At 48.4% G+C, this 25944-nt stretch overlaps 2 protein-coding genes across 2 annotated transcripts in view; one reads left to right on the top strand and one right to left on the bottom strand.

Annotated features, from left to right (window-relative positions):
* Positions 1–12: 12 nt before the first annotated feature.
* HPD (4-hydroxyphenylpyruvate dioxygenase) lies at positions 13–4036 on the top strand. Its single transcript, XM_042865342.1, has 14 exons — positions 13–249; positions 356–382; positions 914–976; positions 1255–1359; positions 1448–1490; positions 1561–1643; positions 1804–1893; positions 1983–2086; positions 2171–2248; positions 2348–2510; positions 2624–2695; positions 2914–3036; positions 3150–3266; positions 3417–4036. The coding sequence occupies exons 1-14, from the start codon at positions 28–30 to the stop codon at positions 3525–3527; spliced, it is 1401 nt and encodes a 466-aa protein (XP_042721276.1). The 5' UTR covers positions 13–27; the 3' UTR covers positions 3528–4036.
* A 5205-nt stretch (positions 4037–9241) lies between these two features.
* Positions 9242–25944, bottom strand: part of SETD1B (SET domain containing 1B, histone lysine methyltransferase) — a 41843-nt gene continuing 25140 nt past the window's right edge. The window contains exons 7-18 of the mRNA XM_042865341.1: positions 24320–25099; positions 20161–20331; positions 18979–19066; positions 17491–17708; positions 17113–17239; positions 16195–16659; positions 13024–14580; positions 11978–12144; positions 11573–11704; positions 10716–10835; positions 10241–10378; positions 9242–9502 (exon numbers count right to left, since the gene is read on the bottom strand). Coding sequence (XP_042721275.1) covers positions 9329–9502; positions 10241–10378; positions 10716–10835; positions 11573–11704; positions 11978–12144; positions 13024–14580; positions 16195–16659; positions 17113–17239; positions 17491–17708; positions 18979–19066; positions 20161–20331; positions 24320–25099 — 4137 coding nt within the window. The 3' untranslated portion in view covers positions 9242–9328. The remainder of the gene's footprint in view (positions 9503–10240; positions 10379–10715; positions 10836–11572; positions 11705–11977; positions 12145–13023; positions 14581–16194; positions 16660–17112; positions 17240–17490; positions 17709–18978; positions 19067–20160; positions 20332–24319; positions 25100–25944) is intronic.

Here is a 25944-nt window from a genome sequence, read left to right on the forward strand (position 1 = left end):
CTTGGGGTCACACAGCTGTGCCATCCCATGAGCGGCAGCACAGTGTCATTGCCGTGGGATGACTTTGGCTGTGCAGTCGGTGACACCGTGCCACCGCCCACCTGTCCCACTGCCACCACTGCTGTCCCCAGCGCTGGGCAGTGCCCTCGGGACGGGGTGGGATGGAGGAGGAGCACCTTTGCTGTATATCAGCCCTGCACTCAGGGTCACGCTTTCTTTGCTGCTGCCACATTGCAGGGTCACAGCATGGTGAGGGCCGGGGAGCAGGCACAGAACTGCACTTCTGTGGGAGAAATTCCCTGTGTTTCCCCTCAGCCTCGCACCCCGCTCACTGCTTCTTCCACTTCTCTTGCAGACGACGTACACAGACAAAGGGGAAAAGGTGAGTGCCTCCCTGCTCCCTGCTCGGGTTTGCATTCCATCCTGTGCTCAGCACTGGGAGCCCCCTGGCTGCCCCACGGTGCTCCCGGTGTGGTGGTGGAAAAGTGCTGGGTGCTTTGCTGCAGGTGAATCGTTAACGCTGCGGGGTTAATGAGGACATGTGGCAGGGTTGGGCTGCAGCTGCCATCTCCTTCTCTGTGACCCAAATCCCAAACCCCAAACCCAAACCTCCCACTGCACATTTCTATAGGACCAGATGTCCCTGGGCTCACTTCTTGGCTGATACCCGGATGCTTTGCAGCTGCTTTGCTCCATGCAACCAGAGCCAACACTGTGCCTTGTGTACAGAACAGCCTGCATGGAAAACACTACAAAAAATCATCAGGGCAGGGAGCCAGGGATTCATCCATGTCACTGGGGTGCACTTGCAGGAATTGCATTGGGAAGAATTCCATTTGGAGGAACTGTACCCAAAGGAATCGCAACCCACAGGAATTGCAGCACATACAACTTCTTTTCCCCTTCCCTTTAGCACCAGCGAGGCCGCTTCATCCACTTCCATTCCATCACCTTCTGGGTGGGCAATGCCAAGCAGGTAGGAGGCCGCAGGGGTGGCGGCGGTGGTCATTGGCTGCTGGGGGATGGCAAGGCTGTGTGTGTGTGCTGACAGCAGCCCTGGCCCGGGGCCCCGGCCTTGAGCCCTTGCGCAAGGGGGGGGTGGATGTCAGGGGCGTGCATGGGGCAAAAATGCAAAGGGAGAGCAAAAATGTGTCATGCTCCGCTGCACGCAGAGCGGGGTGAAAGGCTGTACGGGGAGCAGCCAATGCCCCCATACACACCGCACAGCCATGCACACGCCGTGCTGTGCCGCAGGCCGCCTCGTACTACTGCAACAAGCTGGGCTTCGAGGAGCTGGCGTACCGCGGGCTGGAGACCGGCAGCAGGGAGGTGGTGTCACACGTCATCAAGCAGGACAAGGTGTGCGGTGCTGTGGGATGCGCTGAGCACCAGTGGTGAGATCATTCCTCCCATCACCAACCCTTCCTCCCGTCCTCTTCCACACCAGATCATTTTTGTCCTCTCGTCGGCGCTCAATCCGGGCAATGAAGGTAGGTCTGTAGGTCTGGGGCCGGGATGTGGGCGCTCTGCGGCGTCCCCGCTGACGTCGGCTGCCGGCAGAGATGGGTGAGCACATGGTGAAGCACGGGGATGGTGTGAAGGACGTGGCCTTTGAGGTGGAGGACTGTGACTTCATCGTGCAGGTAGGCAGCGCATGCGAGGTACAGCAGGCGCCCTGAAATGGTGAGTTTGGGGGAAAAGGAGTGATTTTGGGGCTGCTGGGTATCATGGCTGCACGTCCCCACATTGGTGTGGGAAGGGCCCCGGGGGCATGTGGAAGTACGGGCACTCTCCTCTGCTCAGAAAGCCAAGGAGCGTGGAGCGGTGGTGGTGAAGGAGCCCTGGGTGGAGGAGGACAAGTTTGGGAAGGTGAAGTTCGCTGTCATCCAGACGGTGAGTGATGAGGGCACTGAGCCCCCCCACATGCAGTGCAGTCTGCACATCGCAGCAATGGGCACAGAGCCTCTTCCTCCTTTCCGCAGTACGGTGACACAACGCACACCTTGGTGGAGAAGATCAACTACAAAGGGCTCTTCCTGCCTGGGTACCACGCGCCCCTCTTCAGAGACCCACTGCTGCCCAGGCTGTGAGTAGCACAGGGTCCCAATATGGGGATGGATCACACCACCCGACTGCCATCAGGGCTGAGTGCTGCCCCGTGTCCCTGCAGGCCAAGCACCAAGCTGAGCTTTGTGGACCACGTAGTGGGGAACCAACCCGACCTCCAGATGGTGCCGGTAGCAGACTGGTGAGAGCAGGGCAGGCTGGGGGGAGGCCGAGGGCAATTAGCACAGAGCAGAGGTTCATTAGTGTGAGGGGCTGCAACATGGCTGCTGTGGGTGGGCAGGTACCAGAAGAACCTCCTCTTCCACCGCTTCTGGTCGGTGGATGACAAGCAGCTGCACACCGAGTTCAGCGCCCTGCGCTCCATCGTGGTCACCAACTATGAGGAGACCATCAAGATGCCCATCAACGAACCGGCACACGGCAAGAAGAAATCCCAGATTCAGGTGAGCTCAGCAATTGGGCCGTCACCACCACCAGCACAGGGCTGGGGTGAAGGAGATGGGACAGGGCTGGTGCTGCAGCCATACTGGCACTGCAGTGAGATGTTTCCCTGCAGGAATACATCGATTACTACGGAGGGGCTGGAGTGCAGCACATCGCACTCAACACCCCCGACATCATCTCGGCGGTGAGTGGCCCCGGGGCAGCCCCACTCAGGGACCTGTCACAGGGGGTGATGCCTCATGGTTGGAGTCCTCGTGTGGTGGCCAACTCCACGCTGGGCCCAAAGGGAAAGAGTGGGACAGGTCCTCGTGCATCGCTCGGGACAATGCAATGGGGAAGTGTTGAGTTGCATCTCAATACCTCCTGTCCTCACGTGCCCAACCCAAAGCTCCTGGTTTGCAGATCACCAACCTGAAGCAGCGCGGCATGCAGTTCATGGACGTGCCATCCAGCTACTACCAACTGCTGCGGGAGAGGCTGAAAACTGCCAAGATCAAAGTGAAGGAGAGCATTGACAAGCTGGAGGTGAGTCCAGGGGCAGCAGGAGCTGGAGGCGGGTCGGGCGCAGCCGGGCGATGCAAGGCCGTCCCCTTGTTCCTGATGGATCTCAGAGCTGTTTCCCTATTGCTTATCTCCAGGAACTGAAAATCCTGGTGGACTTTGATGAGAAGGGATACTTGCTCCAGATCTTCACCAAACCAGTTCAAGACAGACCCACGGTGTTCCTGGAGGTCATCCAGCGGCACAACCACCAGGTTGGTTGGAGGGTTTCACTGCTAAAAGTAATAGAGGCGGCCTTAGCATTGAGTGGCAGCCTGAGGACCTCACAGCACCCAGTGCCACCAGCACCACGATGCTGTGATGAACCCTAAGGGCATAACGTGGGTAATGCCATCCTCCTACAGGGCTTCGGTGCCGGGAACTTCAAGTCCTTGTTCGAAGCCATTGAAATTGACCAGGATGCACGAGGCAACCTGACTGTCCTGAGCCCCAACGGAGAGACCAAGCGCATGTAGAGGCGGTGTGCGGGCTGCCGGTGGCACTGGGCCACGAGGAGCTGAATCACAAACAAAGTGGGAACTGGCTGTGCTTTGTCAACAGCCCAAACTTACACGTGACAAACAGGATGTTGCTGCCAAGCTGTGATGGACAAGGAAGGACCCATCACACGGGGAGGGAACGTGGCCAATGCCTTCACCCCAGCACAACCCCCTCCAAGCCCCCGAGTCCCAAATACAGCATAGACTCATGGCACACATGCAGGTTCAATCCTGAGTCATGATTTTAGGGCAGCCACAGCGTTCTAGAATGAGGTGAACAAAGGTATGGGCTTTGGCTTTCCCACCAGTGTAACGTGGCATTGCTCTGGGACCTGGCAACTCCTGCACTAACAAAGGCTGGAATATCTCCAGAGTGTCTCCACACATTGCTGGCTTTGTGGCCACTGCCCACCCCCTCGGTGCTGTCACAGTCCTTGCATGGGGATTCTCCCCCCCACCATAATAAATCCGTCTGTCACAGCTGAGTGCTGCTGAGTCTGTGCTGCAGTCACTGGGGGCCAGGGAAGAGCTGAGGCTCCAGGACAGGAGCTGCTGTCATTGTGTCACACGCCTTGCTAATAAACACCTGCTGAGTGCGTCCCAGCCCTGGAGGTGCCCACGGCCAGCTGGATGGGGCTCTGCACACCCTGCTCCAGCGGAGGGCAAGCAGCCCTTGGCAGAGGTTGGAACTGGATGGTTTTCAGGTCCTTTCCAACCCAACCACTCAATGATTTCGTGAACCTCGAATGTTCCCTGTGGACCCGCAGACCTCAGAACAGCTGAAGAACATCTCAGGGTGCTTTGGTGGCCCTGGGTCTCCCTGCTGACACGCACCTGCACTCTGAATCCTCACAGCACCCACTGCAGCTCCCTTCGTTCACAGAATGGAAGCAAAGCCCTGAGCAGAGCCCATGGCTCAGGCTCCTAGGACACAGCATGAGCCCATCCAGCAGCCCCCAGCTCCAATGCTGGCAGCACCATCTCCGTGGGTCCCATCCCCCTTGTAGTCAGTAAGAGACAAACTAGGAGAAGACACAGCAGCACGAGCTTCTTTTCCTCCTCTATCAGCTGCTGCGTCCACCTCTGCCTTGGGCATCTCTTTTTCCAAAACTCAGGCCAGAAAACATTGAAGTTGGTATCTGTAGTGGGAGTCCATGCAGGCACACGTAGTGCAACTGCTCCAGCACCAGCCATGCATGGGGGCTTCACTTCAGTGCAGGGCTGTGTCAGAGCCTTAGTGCTAATGCAGCTTGAAGGTCACAAACTTGACCAGCTCGCACACTTCCTCCATGCCACAGCTGTGTGACGATGCTTCATGTCAGCTCCTGCCCGCTCTGATGGACACTTTCAGCTCTCCCAGTTCCCAGCACAGGTCCAGGAGCACAAAGCCCCGACTACACATGAAGCACAACATAATTTTTCTGTAAGAAAAGTCAGTATATTTATGGTTTGCTTTATAAAAGTTACTATAATACAATGGTACATAGTATTCAATTCACAAAAATATGAACAAATATATACAGCATGACACATCCACAACAAAAACACTTTCTTCAAAACAAGATACATACTGGTGACGGATTCTATATGCACAAAACATCCCTAAATTTATAAATTTGCTTAAAAAAAGAAAAAGCAGAAACCCTAAATCTTCAAAGCAGAGATTTTTTTTTTTTTAAAGGAACTTAAAAAAATAATCATTCATTTATTGCAAACCATTTTACCTGCCCCCTTTTAAAGGAAGCCCTTTATTTTCACACCGTGAAATAAAACAACCTGTCACGGAACCGGAGCGCTGCAGGGAGCAATTCCACTTCCTCACCGCCTGCCCTGTGCGTCCGTCACAACGTGTTTCTTTTCACTCAAACAAATACTACAGTGGCAATTAAGGAGGAAACTCATAAAAACAAATATTAAAATGAAAAAAAAAAAAATCCAGTTGCAAACTCGCTTAAATACATTGCAGGATGTCTATTAGACTGTACACATTTCCTCGCTTGAAATAAATAGATTTTGCACATTAGGTTTCAGACTGGGGGGAGGGGCAAGGAAGAAGCCTCGACTTGGCAAATTTTTGTCTTCAGTTTCTTAATGCTGCTAATTCCATCTATTTATTCAACAAAAAAAAAAAAGCCAAAAACAAAACCCCCGTATTTGTACAGAATTTACATTATACAAAGCTTGACACAAGCTGTAAATGCCACCAGCTCCTTTGCTATCCTCAGTCCTTCTTCCTCCCCATCTCCTTGCCATGAAACAGAGCTGGGATCTGTTTAAAAAGAACTCCAAATTACAATAGTCACTTTTAATAAATTATTTACATGCTCTTGAAGTACAAAGAAATCAGCAAAAAAATTTCAACATGTTTCTACAAGAAACAGTGTTTGAAGAGAAGATTCTTGTTTGCCTATGTACAGAAGATGCTTTTTTTTCTAATAGACTTCAAAATCCTTTTTTTTTTCCTTAAATTTTTATTTTATACAGAAATGCACTGAAATGATCCCTGAAAAAAGTCACAAAAACCAGAACTGAAATTACTGCATACTTTGTTGGAGTTTAAAAATGTTTGTCTGTAGAAATAAGCTGCTCTATACAATACAAATATCTGCAAGATGAGCCCCATCCCCTCCTGCCTCCACAGCCACTGCTTGGGATCCCTGTGGGACCCACAGTGCTGCGAGTGCTGCACGGCCACGGCAGCCCCAGGCGGCACAGCGGGGCCCTGCGTGCACCCTGCCTGAGCAAGCCCTGCACACTCCATCAAGACTGCAGTGAGATGCAGTTCTGCAGGGAGCACAGCCAACATCCCTCTCTATTTTGTTTTAGGGTTTGATTTAAGCAGGGGAAAAAAAGTGGGACAGCGAACAGAATGACTTCAATAAATGGTGAGCAGCGTCCTGGGCAGGGTTCTGCTCAGCCCTCGCCAACATTTCCATGCCCGTGATGATGGTGAATGCTGGGTCTGGCCCAGGGGCTGCACCCCCAGCACTCTGCCCCTTCAGTGTCCTCCTCCCACCCCAGCCCTGTGGAGCACGAGGCAAAGCGCCTGGGTCAGAAAACATCTCTATGGGCTGCCTTCTCCACCTGCATCTGCAGCTCCTCAGCCCCGCTGGGAACCATCACCAGAACCCATCGGGGACGGGGCGGCTTTCGGAGGAGCTGCAGGAGGCAGGAAGGAAAGAGAAGGCTCAGGGTTGGCTTATCCAGCTGGGATCCTACAGAGCAATGGGTCACAGGCAGTTTCAGAAGCACCCAAGCGACTTTGGTGCTGAAGGCCTTTGGCATCCAAATCCCTTTGGTGCTCCTCCCAACGCCCTGAAGGAACCCAAGCTGCAGGCCTTGCCTCAGGAGACCAGGGTCTGTCCCTGCACACACAGCAGCCTGTGCCCCATTCCAAGCACACGGACAGGCTGGGGAACACAGAGCTGCTGTCAGGCTCCTCGGGGCTGGGCACACATGGGATTTTTCCCCCACAAAGCCATGTTAACATCCAGGTTTGGTGGACTTGAGAGGAAGGAGGCTGAGAACAAGGGCCGGGCTTCATTCTGAAACAACATCTGTGCGTTCCCAATGCTTTGAAAGCAAAAGACCCAGCTGTAGCGATGCCAACTGAAGCATCAACATGATAGGAGCCTCATTTAAAGAAAAGGAACAGAGTAGCTGGCTTAATCCCCAAAAGCTCCTGCCACAGGAGCTCAATGCACTGCCTATGCTCAATGAGACACTGCTCACAGGTTCTGGCCCACAACTACCCAGTTGCTGGGCAGACTCACTGAGAGAAGGGGAAACCCTCAAGACCATAGGAAACAACAAAACTGAACAACAGCACAGATGAGACTACAGGCTGCCCAACCTCAGGGCCGGTTCCCTTCCCTCAGGCAGCAGTGCAGGCACACCAGGGCTCTTGCAGACCCTCTGTCTAAAGCAGGAACTCAAGCACAGAGGCCTAACCTACACCAAGCCCCCAGCCGTGGGACAGGCATGGCAGTTCCCAGCAAGGGTGGCAACACTTTCCAAGAAACTCTTTTGTAAGGTTGTACCCTCTGATCATGGGGAGCTGCGGTTCGACAGCAATTGTCACCAATTTGAAAAGGAACGAGAATACAGCTGTGCTTTTGCTCTACGGGGAGGAGATGTTAGTTATGCAGACGACGTTTGCATTTTATAATTACACTGCAATTTCCCTGTAAGTCAATTACAAAGGCTTAGTACAAACTACCTCTACATTTGAAGCAGAAGAGACTCAATGCAGGCTGAAATAACTGATCCTGCCCATACCCAAACAGTCGTGCAACACTCCTAGATCACACCCCCAGAAACATTAATTCCATGTTTTGGCTCTTGAAGTGCAAACTTCACCTCAGTACATCTACAAGGACAAAACAGATCGAAAAACCACTCCAAAACATGCCTTTGGAGCTCAGAGCAGCACTCACTGCCATGCTGCAGATGGGGGAGGACAGGGTGTAGCCCGTGCTCAAGGGCACTGCCCACCATGTCTGCGCTTACCGCAGGATGGGACCACCCAGGGCAAGTTACTGAGTAACTGGGGGAGGTCTGGCCTGCTCCTATCACAGCAGGAATCTCCCCATTCAAGGCCAGGGCAGACAGGCCCTGTAAAGCACTGGCAAGGCTGGGAGAATCAAGGAAAATCCACATGAGTAACACATCAGACTGTTTCCCATCAACAGGAATAAAATCTTATCATGAACATGAGGTGCAGTGTACCCTTCAAAGGAAGGTAAGATTTCTACGGAATATCTGAGGCTTATTTCCTACTTGCTTTCAGCTCCAGAGGTTTTTTGGACACTAGACAGACAAACCAATCTATGAGAGATCCTGAAAGGTCACGCGTTGCGCCACAATTCTGGGACTAAACAACTGACTCTGTTAGCAATGATTGCAGTACCCACTCTCCCTTGTCTGGGTGCTGAGGCTTTGATCCCCCAATATACCAGCATGGCGGGCGACCATCAGCGATGAGCCCAAGGCAAAGCCCAGGCCATGGCTGCCCTGATGTCCCCGGGGTGGCTGGCGTTGGGGACTTGTTCAGGCTCACCCCTGATGGAAAGGCAGGACAGGTCACCTATAGTCTCACTGCAGACATCTCCGTGCACACACACACACACACACACCCCCATTCACACACCCTCAAGCCTCTGGCTTCCTCTGTAACATTAACCTGACATTTATTTACAGCTTAATCTGAGAAATCTGTGCAATTTCAGCCAATCAAGCTCCCAACAAACCCTACATGGCATTTTCAGTCTCTGCTTCACATTTAAACGTTGAATGCCTTTTTCAACCAACAAAACTGATGAGGAAAAGGTAGCAGCATTTATGAAAAGATGAAGGTTTATAACAATTAAAAAAAGAAAAGGTACCATTATCCCATTATGGAGCATTAATGTAGGGACTGAACAGATAGAAGCTAGTGTTTGGATAGACCACACCACAGAACAGCAGTCACCTTTCTGCGTGCGTGTTGGATCTGAAAAGGAAAGAGCACCTGAAACATGAACAGTCCTCGTTAACATGTGCGCTTTTTGCTTTCATCCGTGATCCTGGCGAAACTTGCTTGGTTTTCTTCTTCTCTTTTTTCCTTTTTTTTTTTTAAATACATTTTTTTTTCTTTTTAATTTTTTTTCTTCCTTTTTTTTTTTTTTTTTTTTTTCTTTTTTTTTTTTTTTTTTTTTTTTTTTGGCAAAGTGCAACCACACCTGGTTACCACAGTTTTGACATGGCCAAAGGTGCAAGTGTGACGAGAAACCTCGAGTTCAGTTTAGGGTTCCCCTGCAGTTCTCAGAGCCACATAAACATGGGATTTTTACATCCTCAATGGGAAACTTGTAGTCGTAAGTAATTTCCTCATTCACATTGATGTGCTGTTTTGAGTAGATGACGATCTTCTTTTGAGACTCCACCGTGATCACTTTAGCATAACAATTTGGCTGCAGGGTGACAGAACAGGTGATGATTTAGGTTCCTGATGCCACGACTTCCCAGCCTCCACACAATTATTCTAACATAGAGCAGGGCCGTGGTTTTCCCAGCCAGCCTCAGCCATGTTCCCAGAGCCTGGGAGCCTTGGAGGCACGAAGCCAGAAACCAGAGCATCCTTAATGGTGCTCCTCCAAAACAGGCACTGTGGTCATCTGCAGTGCACAGGAGCCCACACAGTGTTCTACCAAGTTTGTCATGGACTAACCGTAGCTCAGCTAATGCTCAGTAACATGGTTGGACATCCAGAAGTCTCTGAGTGACAACTGCAGCACAAAACACAGGGGAAAGCAGTTTCTCCACCTACCAGGGCAAGACTGCTTTTCCCATGTGGTCACTAGAATGAGATCGTTCCCACAGCAGAACAGCTGCTAAAATTGTTTTAAGGAAATACTTATTAGATGTGGTTGAACAGTATTCATCAGCATCCCACAATATGGTCAGGAGGATTCTGACTGCACTCTGTCTCACTGCATATTTAATTTCTCAGCTCCTTCAAATCTCTTCCTTACACAGATTTAGACATTTAGACCCAGCTTTGATCTGCTGCAGCTCCTTAACTTAATCCTAACCCTTGCTACTTCTCAGTGTGTTCCTGATCAGTGAGGAACAGTGAGGACTCAATAGGTTTATCTGTATGTCAGAGTACAATTATATGAGGGGGGAAAAAACAATACATCAATACTTACATTGCAGCTGTGATTAATAAACCTGGCAAAGTTTCCACACTTTGTAGCATCGATGATTGTGTCATGGTCAACTCTGAACATGTAACTGCTCCCAATGCCTTCATCCTCGTATCGCTTTTCACGCATGTCAGCAATGACCTACAGAAAACCCACGCATGGCATTAGAACACAAAGCAGGAATGATCTGGGAGCAAAGACCTACACAAGGCTCACCTCAGCTGTGCTTGTGCTGCTCAAGACACATGATGCCAAATATCCAGAAGTTCAGAATAGGCTTCTGGAAGGCTTACTCCCTAAGGAGTAATCACTTTATTTCCGTGGGGTGTTGAAAATCCAGCCTGTTCTTTTAAACCACATGCCAGTCTGCCCAGATCACATAGCTAATGACCTACAGCAGGGACACCAGCCCAGCCATCAGACTCAGTCACTTCATTCAGCTGGGTTTTGATCAGATTTCACTCATGTTTCAGCTTACCTGCCTGATGTTCTGACCCACGTACTCAATCACCATCTCATCAGCTGCAATGGGCTCCATGGCAAAAAGGCCCCAGTCGTGAATGTGGCTCTTGCAGAATTTTAGCTTTTTCTTCCGGAACTGCATGAAGAAAACACCCCAGAAACCCTGAATTAGTCCCAACATGGAAAGAGAAAACATGGAAAGAGAAAGGCTGGCCCTAGCCACAAGTAGTGCTTCTAGCCAACCCAAATTCCTTCCAATTTCTTTCAGTGACAGGAGGGCAGTACAGGGGACACAGGAGGTCCCACAGAGACACAGGACTTGGGTCTGTACCACTGACCACATGCTGCTTTGGAGAACAGACCGCTTGGGGTCTCAGTTCTGCATAGCCTTGATGATTCTGCCTTGGCCTTAATATGCTCACGCACTTATTTACAGCCATTTACCAAACAGATCACACCTCTGCTCCTCACAAGGGAGCACAATGGACTAGAGTGCCCTGTTTTCCCAGTGTTTCTATTTTTAGGTGAATTAGACCACAGAGAACTTTAAGTTCGGTTAAATGGAAGCACAGAAGAGCTTTGTACCACAGAGAGGCTCTGTGTTGGGTGATCCACTGAGAGCAGCTCTTCTGCTCACCAGAGCTACTATGACAGCAGGGCTGCAGAACTCAACTCCCCAGCTGAGCACCTCTGACGCAGCCTGTACAGAGACTTCTACCAGAAAGCAAAGCAACAGTTCCATTCTGGGCCCCTTTCAGGCCTGGGGCACACACAGAGGCGCCCAGCACTGAGATCCCTGTCTGTCTTGCCCTGGTCTCGGCCTGCTGCTCCCAGCCAGCCTCTGCCCAATGCAGCCTGCCCACAGGGACCTACCTTGAGCTGGTTGAACTTGAGCAGGTCGCTGTCGCAGCTACCAGTGAAGGAGGAGAGGAGCCTGCGCTGCTCTGACCGCCGCTCGGAGCCAGCCCGCGTGGAAGCGTGAGGTTGGGCAGGGATGCTCATCCCCTGAGGACAAATGCATCTTCAGAGCTGACACCAACGGACAAAGCGCCCTGCAACCCCACCCGTGTGCAGTCTCTTGTGCCATATCATCACAGAACACGTGGCCTTCTGAAACACCCTACTTTGAACAGCAGCACTACCCAAATGGCCAGCTCAACACAGGCACAGCAACAGCATCATCTCCCTCCCTGCCAAAAGGTGGGCTGCAGCGGGCACAAGGCCATACAAAGTCAAATCTCACTCACACCTGGTGATCAGCAGAAGACATGCCCTCACCTGCGTGTCAGCTGGAGGCTCCTCTGCAAAAGCTCGGCTATTATTGAGGTATTTGAGTTTGTCCTTCTTATCGATTTTGTAATAGCCTTCGCTTCGTGCACAGCCCGTGACGTGCTCCCGCATCCCATCGTCCCGCTTCTTTTTCTTGGGGGTGGAAAAGCTGGTAGGTGGAAAGAAGTTAAGGAGCAAAGCAGCTGCCAGGTGGTATCAGACAAAAAACCTCCTGTGGTTACACGGAGCTAGCAGCTGCAGCTTGGAAAATGGGGAATGCTGTTGGGAGAGGCTGCAAGAAACAATTCTATTTTAAAAAAATTCCTCAAGCCCATATGCCTACAGGAAAACCCAGTTCTTTCCTTAGCTGCATGCTTCGGGAAATTAAGAAAAAAGTGTTTGAAACATAAAAACATTTAACTGTCAAGAGAAACCTTTTTGGAAAAAGATTTCCGTGTAGCACCAACCGTGAACACGGACAGCAGCTGCCCACCCATCTGGCTGCACCCTTTTCCTTGGAGTTTTGAAAGAACACTTTTGTTCCCCCTCCAGAAGTCACCCCGAGCTCTGAAGACATGAGGCTGAGCTCAGTACAGTGATCTCACCCCCCTGCCTTGGGTAAGGTGCAATGGATCAGCCATAGGCACTCAGAGACACTGCCCTCACAGGCCTCAGTAAATCTGCTCCCTTGAGGAGTTAGGGGATCAGATATTTTAATTCCACAAATCTTTAGCAATATATGGGGCAGTGCAGTTTGTCTTGTCTAACATACAAAGTAGCTACCCAGAAATCTCCCCAGAAGAGATACATACAGATTTCCCTTCAGTCCTAGCTGGAAAATGCAGCACAACAGCCACTTCTGCAATATTTCTGTATTACAGCTTCAGGGAATAAAAGTCTAAAATTCTCTGCAGGAATAAGTAATTGCTATTTTAATAAGCAAAGGCTTCTGCCCATTATTTTTGCAAAAATACCCATACATTACCCATCATTTTTGCAAAAAATGATCATCTTGCAAGTGTTGTGTAATGCAGAGCACCAGTGAGAAAGGATATAAGGATGGAATACCCACAGTGTGTCATTGAGCCAGTCCATACCATTGTCCTGCTGCAGGAGGCGGTCATACGTGATACACATGAATTTGATATCTTCCTCATCTATGCCTCCATTCCAAATATCATACAAAATGGTCATCTCCTCAAACTCGGAGCGTGGCCTGAACTGAGGCTGGGGTGGGGAGTATTCTGGGGAAGGAATCACTGGAAGGTGCTCGGGTGACTTCTTCTGCCTTCGCCACTGTCTTTTAGGCTTCACGTGAGCTTCTTCTTCCTTGAAATCTTCATTCCACTGGTTCTCCAATTCCTTAAATGGCAGTTTCTCTGCAACTGTCTCAGCTGCTATTTTCTCGTGGAAGCTGTCATTCCTGAAATCTAGGGTGACAGCTTCAGGGTCCTTCAGTCCATAGAAAGCATCGGGGTGTGCACTCAGAAGCTCTTTGCTCATAGCACTTTCCACCAAAGCCACAGGGACAGGGGGTGGCTCGATGGCTTTGCCCGAGTACATATCCAATGAGAGGACAGAAGGTGGGGACCGCCTTGGCCGACCCGGCCTCCTTTTGGGAAGAACAGAAGGTGGTGGTGGTGGAGGAAGAATAGATGCACCAACGGGTGCTTCTGGCGAGAGCAAAACAGATTTTACTTCTGCCTTGCACTCCTCGATGGGCATTCTTCCATCTCCAGGCATGCATGGCAGGGCTGCGATGGGTATTGGCTCGTTAGATGGCAAGCCCATGTCTGTGCGGAAATCTGCTTGCGTGGGGCTGGCAAAGGGGATAGGAGAAGGAACGCTGTTCATGCTGATAGTAAGGGAAGCACCAAGAGGCTCTTTAAAAGGTTTCTCTTCTAGGTCATCCTCTGACTGTTTCTTGCCAGACAGAAGGCAAGGAATGGTAGCACCAGCCTCTGGGAAAGTAGGCGTGAAATTGAAATCTCTCCCAGGAGTCCGAGGAATACCACTGTTAATGCCAGGAGACTGGGATGGGTAGGAAAAGGGGCTCCCTGGGACTTGAGGGGAACTGAGGGTCAAGCTGCTTCCTGTAAGGGGAGCATCACTTCCTGGCGTGGCTGGAACAGTGTCTGTGCTCTGCGACTTTGCAAGGGGGTGTGAAGACTTGGCCAAAATGTCCCGCCCAGGAGTCCTAGGAATCTCCTCTTCTATGGACGTTTTGGTCACCATTAATTGTTCAGGGAACTTTTCTGGAGGGACTACAGATTCCTCTTTACCAGGAGTCGATGGTAAGGGAAGCGTGGAGGATGGCACCTTGTGGGCTGGGAGCAAAAGAATATCAGTCTCTGAATGGACCACTGCTTCCCGTCCAGGCGTGCGAGGCAACCTGTCCTCCTCCTCCACTGCAGAGGGCAGCTTTGTCTTAACATGCGTTTCTAAGCAGCTGTCATCAGACTTCCTAAAGAAGCTGCTTTTGCTGGGCAGAGGTTCTCCAAAGACTGCCACTGGAGTCGAGAGACAGACTGTGCCAGCCTCATCTTGCGATTCAGGCTTTGGGCATTCTTGTACCTCCGGCTCCAGCATGACGATGGGTTCAGGCTCTTCCACTAGGGAAAAAAAAAAATTAAAGAATCACAAGTGTTGCTTCCACTTGGTTACACACCACTTGCCAGTAAAGGCAGATTGAAGATGCTGCAGTTACAGAGCAGTTCAGTTCCACTGGGAAGCTTTAAAAGCACCAGTGCTTTACATTTTGGAGACAGAGTATGGAGTAATTAGACACTACCACAGACATCCCTAATCGACCATTAAAAAAACACACTATTAATTTGAGAATTAGCTACTACACAGCCCAGAATGAAGGCTTTCTGCTTTCAAACCCCCTGACCACCTTTTTGCAGACATAAAAAGCATTAGTGAACTGCAGGGCAAAGGCTGTGGAGGACATGTGTCAGAGCCCCAAGCAATCAGCTTTTCTGATTGGGCAGGTAAACTAATTGTAGGGCTAAGAAGTACCCTCAGCTCTCCAAGGATAGAAACAAGGAAGGGAAAAGCATAACACCCCTAAACAACACATGAAGGAAATGGAAAGCCCTTGTAATGAATGAGGAGTCACTCAGATGGTATCAGTGAGGCAATTTATATGCTGCTCTCTCTCTGCAGCAGGCTCATTTGTCTGGAGTTTATTTACCTCCTTAGATCCAGGGCCAAAATGAATCAACAGTGAATCATCTTAGGCAGCTCAAAATAGCATTTTCAAGTGGGAAAGCAAAAGGAAGGGGAAACGCCTGGAGAACTGGAGGGGAACTGTTGTCCATCTGTGCTGAATGAACCAGAGAATCACAGGAGAAGGGTCAGACCCGTGTCACTCCTGTATGACCAGGCTGGGCAAGCACAATAAGAATGCTGCAGTTTGAGCTTGTGCCTGATTTAACATCTAGCCTTTATGTCTTTCGGATTTTATAACAGCCAAGGAGTGATATCCTGGGCAGAGACCTGATTTCCAGCTCTGCAGGTGACAAAATACTGCCCAGTTCCCAGATCTACAGCCCTCAGACACCCAACGTGCTTGAGGCTCACTACACTAGACACGCACTCCCTGCTGGCTCCCCCCTTCCTGCTGCAGAATTTGCCAAGCTTTTTGCATTCTACTCCTATTCTAGTCTTCATGGGCTATACACAACTATGTACTGAATCAAGACAAATTTGTTCTTCCAGCAAATCAGGGGGTATCATTCACTTAAAAGAACTAAGTTTAAAATAATAAAAATAAGTACCATGAATCACATACAATTCTAAAACTCTACTCACCTGCCACATGCAGTTTAACAGTCACATACTTCTTTGGTATTAAAACCAAGAACAGTCAGTAATGACTCATTAGGCACAGATTCATGTTTCGTTTTAGCAGCCACGGCTTTACTAACTTTAGCTTCAGCCATCACACCTTCCAGTCACCTCTGGATGATAACAACCACTCAGCTCCTGCAGGACACTAACTAAATTGGTCCAGGACAAGATTCTGGATACAAAACCCACCATTATCTGTCCAAGCAAAAAGCTCTGTGCTGAACTTTACTAGGAAGAAAAGATACAGACAATCCCTAGCCTAGAGCCAAGAAGAAAGAAAGAACAACGGAAACAAAATCATACATATTGGATGCTGCAAGAATACTGTATTTGGAAAAACAATAAGTGCCAAACCAAAAGGAAGACTATACCTGGCCTGCAGATGGGAGACAGTGCAAGTTTTGGCTCCTGGTCTCTTTCCATAACCAACTGTTTGAGTGTTTCAGCAGCAATAGATTCCTCTGGGACTTGATCACATTCACTTTCCTCTGCTTTGACTTCTTCCATCCCTTCATCCTTCTCTACCAAAGCTGGCTCTGAGAGTCCCAAGCCCGTTGCATCCATGTAGTCCACAGGATATAGCTCCAAAATGGTCTCCCTCTTATCATCGAGAAGCTCATGACTGGCAGGTTCATGCTCCGTCTCAGCAACCATGGCTTCTCTGTCTTGATCTTCAGCCACCTCTTCTTCCTCCTCCTCCTCTTCTTCATCTTCATCCTCCTCCTCCTCATCATCATCTTCATCTGAGTCAGAACTTGATTCAAATTCAGAGGAGTCCTCACTTTCATCTGATGATTCAACTTCAGCCTTGGAAGATGAGGGACTCGCTACATCTTCTACAAGAAGAGCAGGTTACCATTAGTTCTGCTTTCTGACTTCAGTAAACAATCAGGCTCTACTACAGGAACAAATATTGTTTCCACACTTGTAATGACATCAACAGCAACAGGTGGATTTGAAGGAATCAAAGTCTCAAGATCTCACAGTTTATTTTTGCAGGGATTATTAAACCAAGTATTTGGATGCTAACAGCAATCACCATACAGCAGGCAGCTCCATAAGCAGTAGAGCTAGCACTGCCTGGCACCCTGCCCACATCACTCTCTTGGCAGACTGTCTCTTAAATACATTTGTACTGGGACTATGTATATCTGCATAAATTACCTTGTACAGAACTGCCTTTCAGTCAAAGGGGTGCACAAATAAACACTGGCTTACGAATAGAGTGCAAAAGGGAGATCCCAAATGACCTAAAAGACAAACTTGCTGCTTTCCTTGGAATTGCTTACCCTCTTCAGAGTCCTGCTCTTCCTCTTTGTCACTTGTTTCAATACCTGTCTCTTCATAATCCTCTTCATCTTCATCATCCTCATCGTCATCTTCATCTTCCTCATCATCTTCATCCTCCTCTTCCTCCTTCACAAGAAAGCATTGTGAGAAATTAACAGTGTCTGACCCACTGACCTGGCTGTCACTACAGTAATTACCAGTGACTCTCAGAGATGCCGATCAGAGAACCTGAGGGGTTCTCTCATACAGAGATTATTTTAGGAGAGACCCTATGACAAGCACTCATCTTCTAGAGAAAATAACGTTGAGATTTGGAATTACTAGGACCCCTTTTAATGACAGACAGCATTCAGAACTGCGATCACAAACCAACACACCTTGCCAGGTGCTGCTTTCACCAAGCCTCCCTCTTCCTCCTGCTCTTCTTCTTTCTCTGAGGAAGACTCTTCCTCTTTCCCTGATGTCTCATCTCCCTCCTCCCCCTCGCTGTCGAGCTCCAGTGGCCTTGCTGGTCGCCGCCTCAGCCCCACTGCTTCTGCATCCTTCTTTGACAGGTCGGATGTGGTATCGGAAGCATCTCTGTCCCTCTCCAACTCTGGTGAGCAAAACCAAGGAAAGTGACATCAAATATTTTGCAAGAGACTTGCAGACAACATTGTGAAAGCTTTTGCTTTGGGAAGATCAAAGTTGGGGCAATGTGTCCATGTGGTGTGAGTCCCCAAGCTCACAGGCACTTACTAATTTCACAGTGCAAGTGAGGGTGAGACTGGGTGCAAAGTGTTGAAAGTCCCAAGGAAGGCGTTATGCAGGAAGTGAAAGCTGACAACTCTAGGTGGAACAGCTAAGAGACATGGCACCATGAGATCATGATAGGAAAGCCAAAGAGGTTGTCTCATCCCACAGTCTTGGTCACTGCTTAGAGAACAGTAATACAAAACTGTACCATCCTTAAGAAAAATGTATTTTTGAGACAGGAATATCAGAATAGAATACAGAAGAGGCTGAATCAAGAAACATAAGAATATATTGCACCAGTGGAGTCAAGCTTCCTCATGAATCAGAAGGAAGGGTACAATGCATGATTCATGTCGGGAAACTCCCTGTACGCTTCCCTAAACAGAGACACACTGAGGGATACTAATGCTTTAACAACTCAGGGTTTGCTTTACTTCTTGAAGAACTGATGGATTTGTGGGTCTAGTTATGAAAAGTTTAGTTAACCTTGGTTCTTATGACTTAATTCCTCTCTCTTTTCAGTTAAAAAAAAACAAAACAAAACAAAAAGCAAAACCTTTGTTTCTATGCTTTAACTTTAAAATCAATTACTAGTCTGAATCAAGGTTATAGTACAACTATTTTAAATCCACTTTTTAATGCAAAATAAAGATGTGAGGCTTTGAATACCCTTATCTCCATTCTTCCATGTTTCCAGGGGGGAAAAAAAGTTAATATTTGAAAATAGATTCTTCCAGCAAATAAATTTAAAAACTGCACAGGGCAAACTGTCCCTTACTTGCTTTCTCCCTCAGCATACACAGTGATTTGCAAGCACGCCTCTAGAATACAGTCCATGAACTAACCTGAGCTCCCTCTACTGGGTGACCAGCTCTGCATCACCAAATCTACAAAAGGGCATGAGTGTTTGTAACATGCAGGTCTTAAATTTCCCACCAGTGAATGTAAGATAACTGAATCCACAGGAGACACCTCCCAGCTGATGAGAGTTTTGCAAGAGGCAGGGCTTCGGCTCAAATCCTTTACTCTGTGTCTAACTGTAAGTGAGCACACTGCTGTGAAGTTTAAAAGAATTCAGCTTGCATGTGGCTTGCATCTGCTCGGGTTTGAAACAAATGTGCTGTGCAAACCTTCATCTTCATCGTCAACAGAAGTAGAAGGCCGGATTCTCTTCTGATCTCCTGCTGAGGCAGCTTCTGGTGGCTCCTTTCTTTTCACCTGAACAAAAGACAAAATTTGCATTTCTAAAAGAGTTTAGAAACAGCAGAAATCAACTTCTTAAACTGCTACTGCTTCACTTTGCTACTGTGACTTACACCCAGAAATCAAGGGCCACTTTCCCGGCTCTTGATCCTTTTATTTTCTTGCAAACAGCATTTTACTGTGAATGAAATTCCACCCCTTCATTTTAAATCAAAACACTTTCCATGTCAGCATGGTGCATGTCATCATCAGGTACTTTGAATCTGACAGATTTAGCTTGTGACAAATGCATCGGTCTGAGTTGTAGCAGAACAGAAAAGGAGTCTGAGCCTACAATATCTTAAAGAACCTTGAAACAAGTTTTATTTTAAATCAAGACTCCTGAATCTCTAGTCCCAAATCTTTACATGCTTTCCCTTTGTATTCAAAACTTCAGTTTCAAGGAAGTCCTCCCTAACACCACTTATTTTTTGCTTAAACTACTAAAGAAAAAAAAAACTTTCATTTTTTATGCTTCTACTTCTTGGCAGAAAGCACAAATAATCTTTAAAATTAATGACCCCATAGTTGTAAGTCTGATCCCATAAACTCACATGAGGTAGAAAACATTTTAAATCAAATTTCAGGTGTGACTCAGCTGCCAAACTGTAAGACATTACAGTCAACTTATGCAAAAGAGCCAAGCCTCAAAATCCAGGAATCTAGTGGCGCTACAGGCCTATTATGAATGGTAAATCCAGCTCTGAATAAACTGCTTACAGAGTTCTAAGCAAAGAAATAACTGTGTAAAGTGCTACTAGCATAAGCATATTTTTACAACCGTGCTGAAACTCTGCCTCAGCTGACATGGGCGCATGCTCCATTTACCTTACAGAGCAGAAATCCTTTACCAACAGCTCACACAATGGTAGATGAAAGCTAAGGCTGGGTAAGAGCATCCTTGTTTTTTCACTGGTGGGTTAGAAGGGATACTGGAGGAAGGAATCTTACAAGGGAACAGTGTGCGGCTAACAGCCTGTGGGGCTTTGGGGCACAAACCTAGCTAGGTTTGTTCTCCTACTGCACCTTTAGGGAATGTTACTGTAATGAAGACAGATCTCTGTTTTTACCTTGAAGGATGGCAGCCGGATGGCCCCTCGTAACCCAATGCCCAAGCCAATTCCCTCGTATCCCAGGCCTTCGCCTTTGTTCCAGTTCTCCAAGAGGCAAGATGTGATTCGATCCTTTGGCTTTGGTTTCTCCTCCAGCTCTCCTCCAGACTTCACTGGTGTGAGAGATGCCTGCAACAGAAGGGGAAAAAAAAAAAAAAAAAAAGACCTTTAAGAGAGGAGAAGTTTCCTAGGGAGAATGTGAACTCCAGAAGCAATTTAGATAGCTGTGTTTCACGAAATACCCGTCCCTAGGTTAGGCATCAGTTTCTGTGAAGGCATCTGGACATGCACCACATGACCACAACACCTGAAAGGGAAAAAGTGCAGAAGCTCTTGTTGACAGTAAGACCTTCCCATCTTCGAGAAGTCTCCCCTTTACATTTTAACAAGTTATTTGCTCTGCACAGGCACTAAAACTGCTGAAGACAAACCTGAGGGGACTCTCAGAGGAGTAGTTTGGCATGGACACCAAGAGATCTTGCATTTAGAGCCATCAAGTAGCAAAGCAGACCGACATCACTGCATGCCTGTCCTGAGCAAAGGACACTGGAGGTAATGTTCACTTGCATCAGTCAGTGGTGCAACATCAGCTAAAAGTCATTTTCACTTACAGACACTAACAGAGCTAATTTGCTAGATTGTAATCACTGAAAAGGAAGTGTAAGCTCAACTCTGCTGCTAATAAAGGACAGTACTAATGGGAATATCAAGCAGAGAACTCAGACAGCAGCCCTCCACGCCCAGGGATGGTTGGTTATTCCTGGCACTGTGCTTAATGCATCTTGCTCAGCCACCCAAGCAGCACTAGACTTGGAAAGTGTTTTCCAGGCAAAGACCACGGTACGTGCTGCCTCCTCAGCACCATGCTCCTTCACAGTGTTCACCCCACACGCTTTCCATCATGCTTGACCTAGGACACTAGCTTTACCTTCGAGTTTTCCCCACTCTACACCCATAGCAATATGTTTTTGGCAATCAGCAGCAGCCATGTTAATATAGCAGCCAGAAAAGGGAGAAACAAAAGCTGAGGCATTGGAGTGATAAGTATGCTGTGTTTCTATGCAGTGCTGAATCATAGAATTGCTCAGGTTGGAAAAGACCTTAAAGATCATCGAGTCCAACCACAAGCTAACCAAACTACCCTAACTCTAACAACCCTCTGATAAATCATGTCTCTGAGCACCGCATCCAAACAGTTTAAACACACCCAGGGATGGTGACAACCACCTCCCTGGGGAGCCTAATCCAGTGCTTAACAACCCTTTCTATAAAGTTTTTCCTGATATCCAACCTAAACTTCCCTTGGTGCAACTTAAGGCCATTTCCCCTTGTTCTGTCACCTGTCACCAGTGAGAAGAAACTAACCCTGCTCTTGCTGTAAGCACCTTTCAGTTATTGGAAGAGAGCAATAAGGTCTCCCCTCAGCCTCCTTTTCCCCAGCCTAAACAGCCCCAGAAAGCTCAGAAGCAGTCAGAAATGCTCCATAGATAATTTCTGACTGAACACTGCTGAGCAGCCTGGAAAAACGAAAAAAAGAAAAAGCCCAAAAATAACACCACAAGGCTTCTGGAAGCCTTTGTACAGAGGGACACGTTGACTGCAGGAACCAGCACATGGAGGAGCTCAAACACAGTCACAATGAGCTTCCATTTCCACTGTGAAGGAAGAGGAGGGCTGCTGCAGCCGATGGTCCAAGGACACGAGGTATTAAAAGACCTTCCTCCCTACAAACCTGCCTCGTACATTTCTAGAGAGAAAGATGAAAACAAGCACATATGTTGACTTATTTATACTTCTAAAAATCTGAAAAATAATAGTTTATTTCACTGCTATTAATCAGAAAGGAAAAATTATATCAGGAGCTCCTATTAAAACCATTAGGAAGGAGGAAATGGGAACAAAGGGCATGTTTTGGGGAGACACTTGTGTGCTGATGACCTTTCAGCTCTAAGAGTGCCTGGAGGCATTGGTCTGTTCTAGAAAAATCAGTGATGCCAGTGTGTGGAGCCCCAGCCCGCCAGTGTCCCCAAGGAGTCCTTGGACAGGAACCTACCAGCAACAGGAAGGTGCCACTTAGCTGAATATTCCTAGTTTGTTCTCTTTGGCAAACACAGACAGCTAATGGCTGGGCCTAGCAGAAACAAGGCTCAGACCTGGGTGGTTTCCCCATGTGCAACATGACACACAGCCTGGCAGAAGCTTCTCCGGACATTGCCCTGAAGCAGCAATGGCTCCTGGACAAAAAACCCAAGTTTTTCCATGTGTTCCATCAGATTGCTCACCTTCAGCACAACCTGTGCTGTGCCAAGGCGCTGTGGAACAGCCAGCTTCCCTTACCAATGTGGTCTGCAAATTCCAGGTGAGAGAGAAACATTCTAAACCCAACCCCAGCACGGTACATACAGGAGCCCGAGCACCGCTGCACACCTGCCTCAACTTGCTTCTCCTTCTTCACTGCAGAGCCTGGTTTAAAACAATTTCTTGGGTACTTCAGCTGCTGCTTTTGGGATCCCTTCCTCTTGCTCTCCTGGAAGCTCAGGGACTGACTCTAGCACCACTAGCACGTACCTGCTGATGAAGGCAGCAGTTCTGTGCATTAGCCAGGAGCAGAGGACCAGGCTCCTCACTGCCCAACAGCCAGCTCTAAGCAGATCACACTGTCAGGAAGCAGCTGCTCTGCAGCAGCAATATCAACCTCTCCGTAAACCAAGGAGCAATCTTAGGCATGAAAGCTAACATGCAACCAGCTTACAGAGCCTGTTGTGAGGGCATTGCTCTGGAAACTGGTACCTGAAACAAAAAGGGCAGCTGTGGCTTGTGGTGTTGCTTTATTTATTTATTTTTATATTTTTATATATTTTTTAAACAACTCATTGTAATAGTCACTGTGAAGGTTGCATGAATCTTTCTGTAGGAATAGCTTTTTTGGGTAGAGCTCATTTCACCGTGTATTAAACCACAGAGCAGTTTGCTTGCTGAGGAATGCTCGAAATTGGCTGAAAAAGGATCAGACAATTCATGCAAAGCTGTCCCCTTAACTAATCCTCATGTATTTGGCCAATGTTCAGCTTTTGCATTAATTGCTGCCATATACAAGCACTGGGGAGGAGGGAGGAGTGCGGAACTGGGAATGTTCCTGGACTTTGTTGTACAAAGTGGGCAGAGAGCTCTGGTTCCGTGTTTTCAAGTACTCCTGCTTTTTAGAGCAGAATACAAAATACACACAACCCAAAGCTCAGCTTCCTCTTCAATGAAAGAAGCCTTCCCCAGTTTGTATCCCAATCTTGGGGTCATTCCCTCCTGCAAACTCCTTCCTGGAAGCAGCCACCAGTGGCCTGGACTACAAAAAAAAATTTTCCACACTTCTCCAATTTTATGCCCTGGGACTTTAGCAAAGGGTGAAAAGAGAGAGGAGAAGCAAGGGTAAAAAACTGAACTTTAGGAGTTTAATAGAAATGCTGCTTAACATTGAAGGCTCTCCCATTCTACCTGAAGGAGCAGCTGTGCCTGCCCCACTACTGATGCTCAGTGGAGTTCAGATTTGGCAGGGCAAGTCTGCAGAGATGCATCAGTGGCTGCAGTGATGCTCAGACGTCACCTAGCTCATGGACTGGGGTGGTTGCAATGCCTCTCTAAGTGAGGATGTTACAGCCCCTCAGATTGTCTGGAAAAACAGAAGGTTTGTTCATTGTCCCCCTCGGATCATGCCCCAGAGTGGGAGGGGAACAAGGTTCCTTCATCTAAGACCATATTTGTTCTCATGGAAAAGTAGCACGAAATGCACATAGCAACACCACAAAACTGAGCCAGGTTTAACACCTGGGTGCTAACTTGTCCCAAGGCTGAAATCTGCTGCTCCTGACCCACCTCGCACGGAGACCAGGGAGGCAGATGCAGGACACATCTGCTTCCCATTTACTTTCAGCACCCAACCAATAGGGTTTCTCACAGCAAAACTATTCTGTGGTTCTATTTTTTTGCTTCAGTTCTAGGTATCATAACATTTAAGGGGTTTTTTTGTTGTTTTTGCTTCGTTTCTTAATTCAGATCCAGATCCCTTCTTACCCAAGACTGGCCACAAGCACTGTGACCCAGCACACACAACACAGAAGCCTACCTTTGCCAGCCGTTCCTTCTTGTCCCACCAGTCATCAAATGCCCGAAATGCAACCACTTCAACCATTTTCCGGTTCAGGTCCCTTTTCATGATAGCCTTCAGTTCCTTCACGATGACCAGGAGGACTCCATCCACAGTGGCTTTGTGGGGATCTTCCTTCTTGGGCTCATAACCCGGCGGTGGAACCGAGGGGTCAAACTTGGGCAGTGGTGGCCACTGCTGCCCACGACCAAGAGCTGCTCCCATAGAGAACGGGCGGTAGGGCGGCAGATTCACAAACTGCATCCTGCCCGCCATGAAAGGCGGATACTGGTATGTGTTCTGTGCCTGCATCATCCGACTGAGCATCTGAGTTTGCATCTGGAAGGACATGGGCATGCCACCCCAGTGGTTGCCCAAGACACTTATCATATCCACCTGCATGACTGGGAACATGCCGGGATGGAAGGGAGGAAGCGGAGGCAAGATGTGAGGTGGAGGGACCCCAGGGGGAGCAGGGAGCGGTGGAGGGGGCACGGTGACAGCAGGGTGTGTGGGAGGAGGCGGAGGAGGCAGCGGCGGAGGCATCGGAAAACCCGGCTGTGGAGGTGGTGGTGGAGGAGGAGGAAGAGGAGGGAATCCAGGCGGCGGTGGCAGAGGAGGGATGGATGGGGCCATGACGGCTGCGTTGCTGACTGAGGAGTTGACCACAATGGTTTTGGCACACTCTGCACTGGTGATGGGCGCGGAGTTCATCTCATCGTCGGAGATTTCCATGTCCTCCCCTGAAGAATGCTGACTCTGAAAGGAAAGAGAGGAAAGGTGAGGAGCACATTCCTTTCACAATAAATACCACAGCTCTGGCTGCTTCTAATAAACCCAAGTTTGACACAGGTTTTAATTGGGATCTGAGGAAAGCAAACAGCACTCTGAAAAAGATGAGGCCCACCAAGCAGCTGGTTCCAACTGAAGCTTTTCTATCCCATGTCAGACTTCAGGAAGCAGGGGTAGAAGCTTTATCAAAGATCACCAGCTCTGGGCAGCCTGTTCTAATAGCTGGCAACCCTGCCCATGGCAGGGAGGTTGAAACCAGATGACTTTTGAGGTCCTTTTCAACCTAGGCCATTCTATGATTCAACCAACCCAAAATCTCAGCTTCTGTGCAAGAGGAGGATTTGCTCCCATGCTTGGCAAAATACACACAACCCAAACGCCTTTCACTGCACACTGCATTATTTCCCATTTGCATCTAATACTGACAGATGCATTATGCCACAGGTTTCATTCTTTAGTTTTTACCACAGAGTTTCCATGTTTTTAAGTTATTATCTCTGGCTCATTGATTGTCAACTCTTAACCTCTTACTGTAGGAAGACAGCAGCAGACATGGCTGCTGGTGCTGTTAGAAGTTGTCTCTAGTGGGCCAAAGAAATTCACAATGAAAAACAGAATCTGAATTTGCTTCAATTACCTTTAAATTTCACAGTCTTAAACACTGCAATTCAAAGACACAGCATACGTCATATTTCTAAGCAAAAAGAGTACTGGCCACATGCAGATACTGAGTTATATAAAATGCAAAAACAGCAATGATGTGCCACCTCCACTGTTGAAAGGAAATAAACTGGAGACCCCTCCAGCCAGCC

Source organism: Lagopus leucura, unplaced genomic scaffold (assembly GCF_019238085.1).
Source record: "Lagopus leucura isolate 7727_CA_CO unplaced genomic scaffold, USGS_WTPT01 Super-Scaffold_806, whole genome shotgun sequence".
In the NCBI taxonomy this organism is placed as follows: domain Eukaryota; kingdom Metazoa; phylum Chordata; class Aves; order Galliformes; family Phasianidae; genus Lagopus; species Lagopus leucura.

What these genes read in the sequence shown, in the direction of transcription:
- HPD (XM_042865342.1), top strand. Translation starts at nt 28, where the DNA reads ATGAGCGGCAGCACAGTGTCATTGCCGTGGGATGACTTTGGCTGTGCA. An exon ending in ACACAGACAAAGGGGAAAAG is followed by an intron (nt 383 to 913) that starts GTGAGTGCCTCC and finishes CCTTCCCTTTAG; the next exon opens with CACCAGCGAGGCCGCTTCAT. An exon ending in GACCCACTGCTGCCCAGGCT is followed by an intron (nt 2,087 to 2,170) that starts GTGAGTAGCACA and finishes GTGTCCCTGCAG; the next exon opens with GCCAAGCACCAAGCTGAGCT.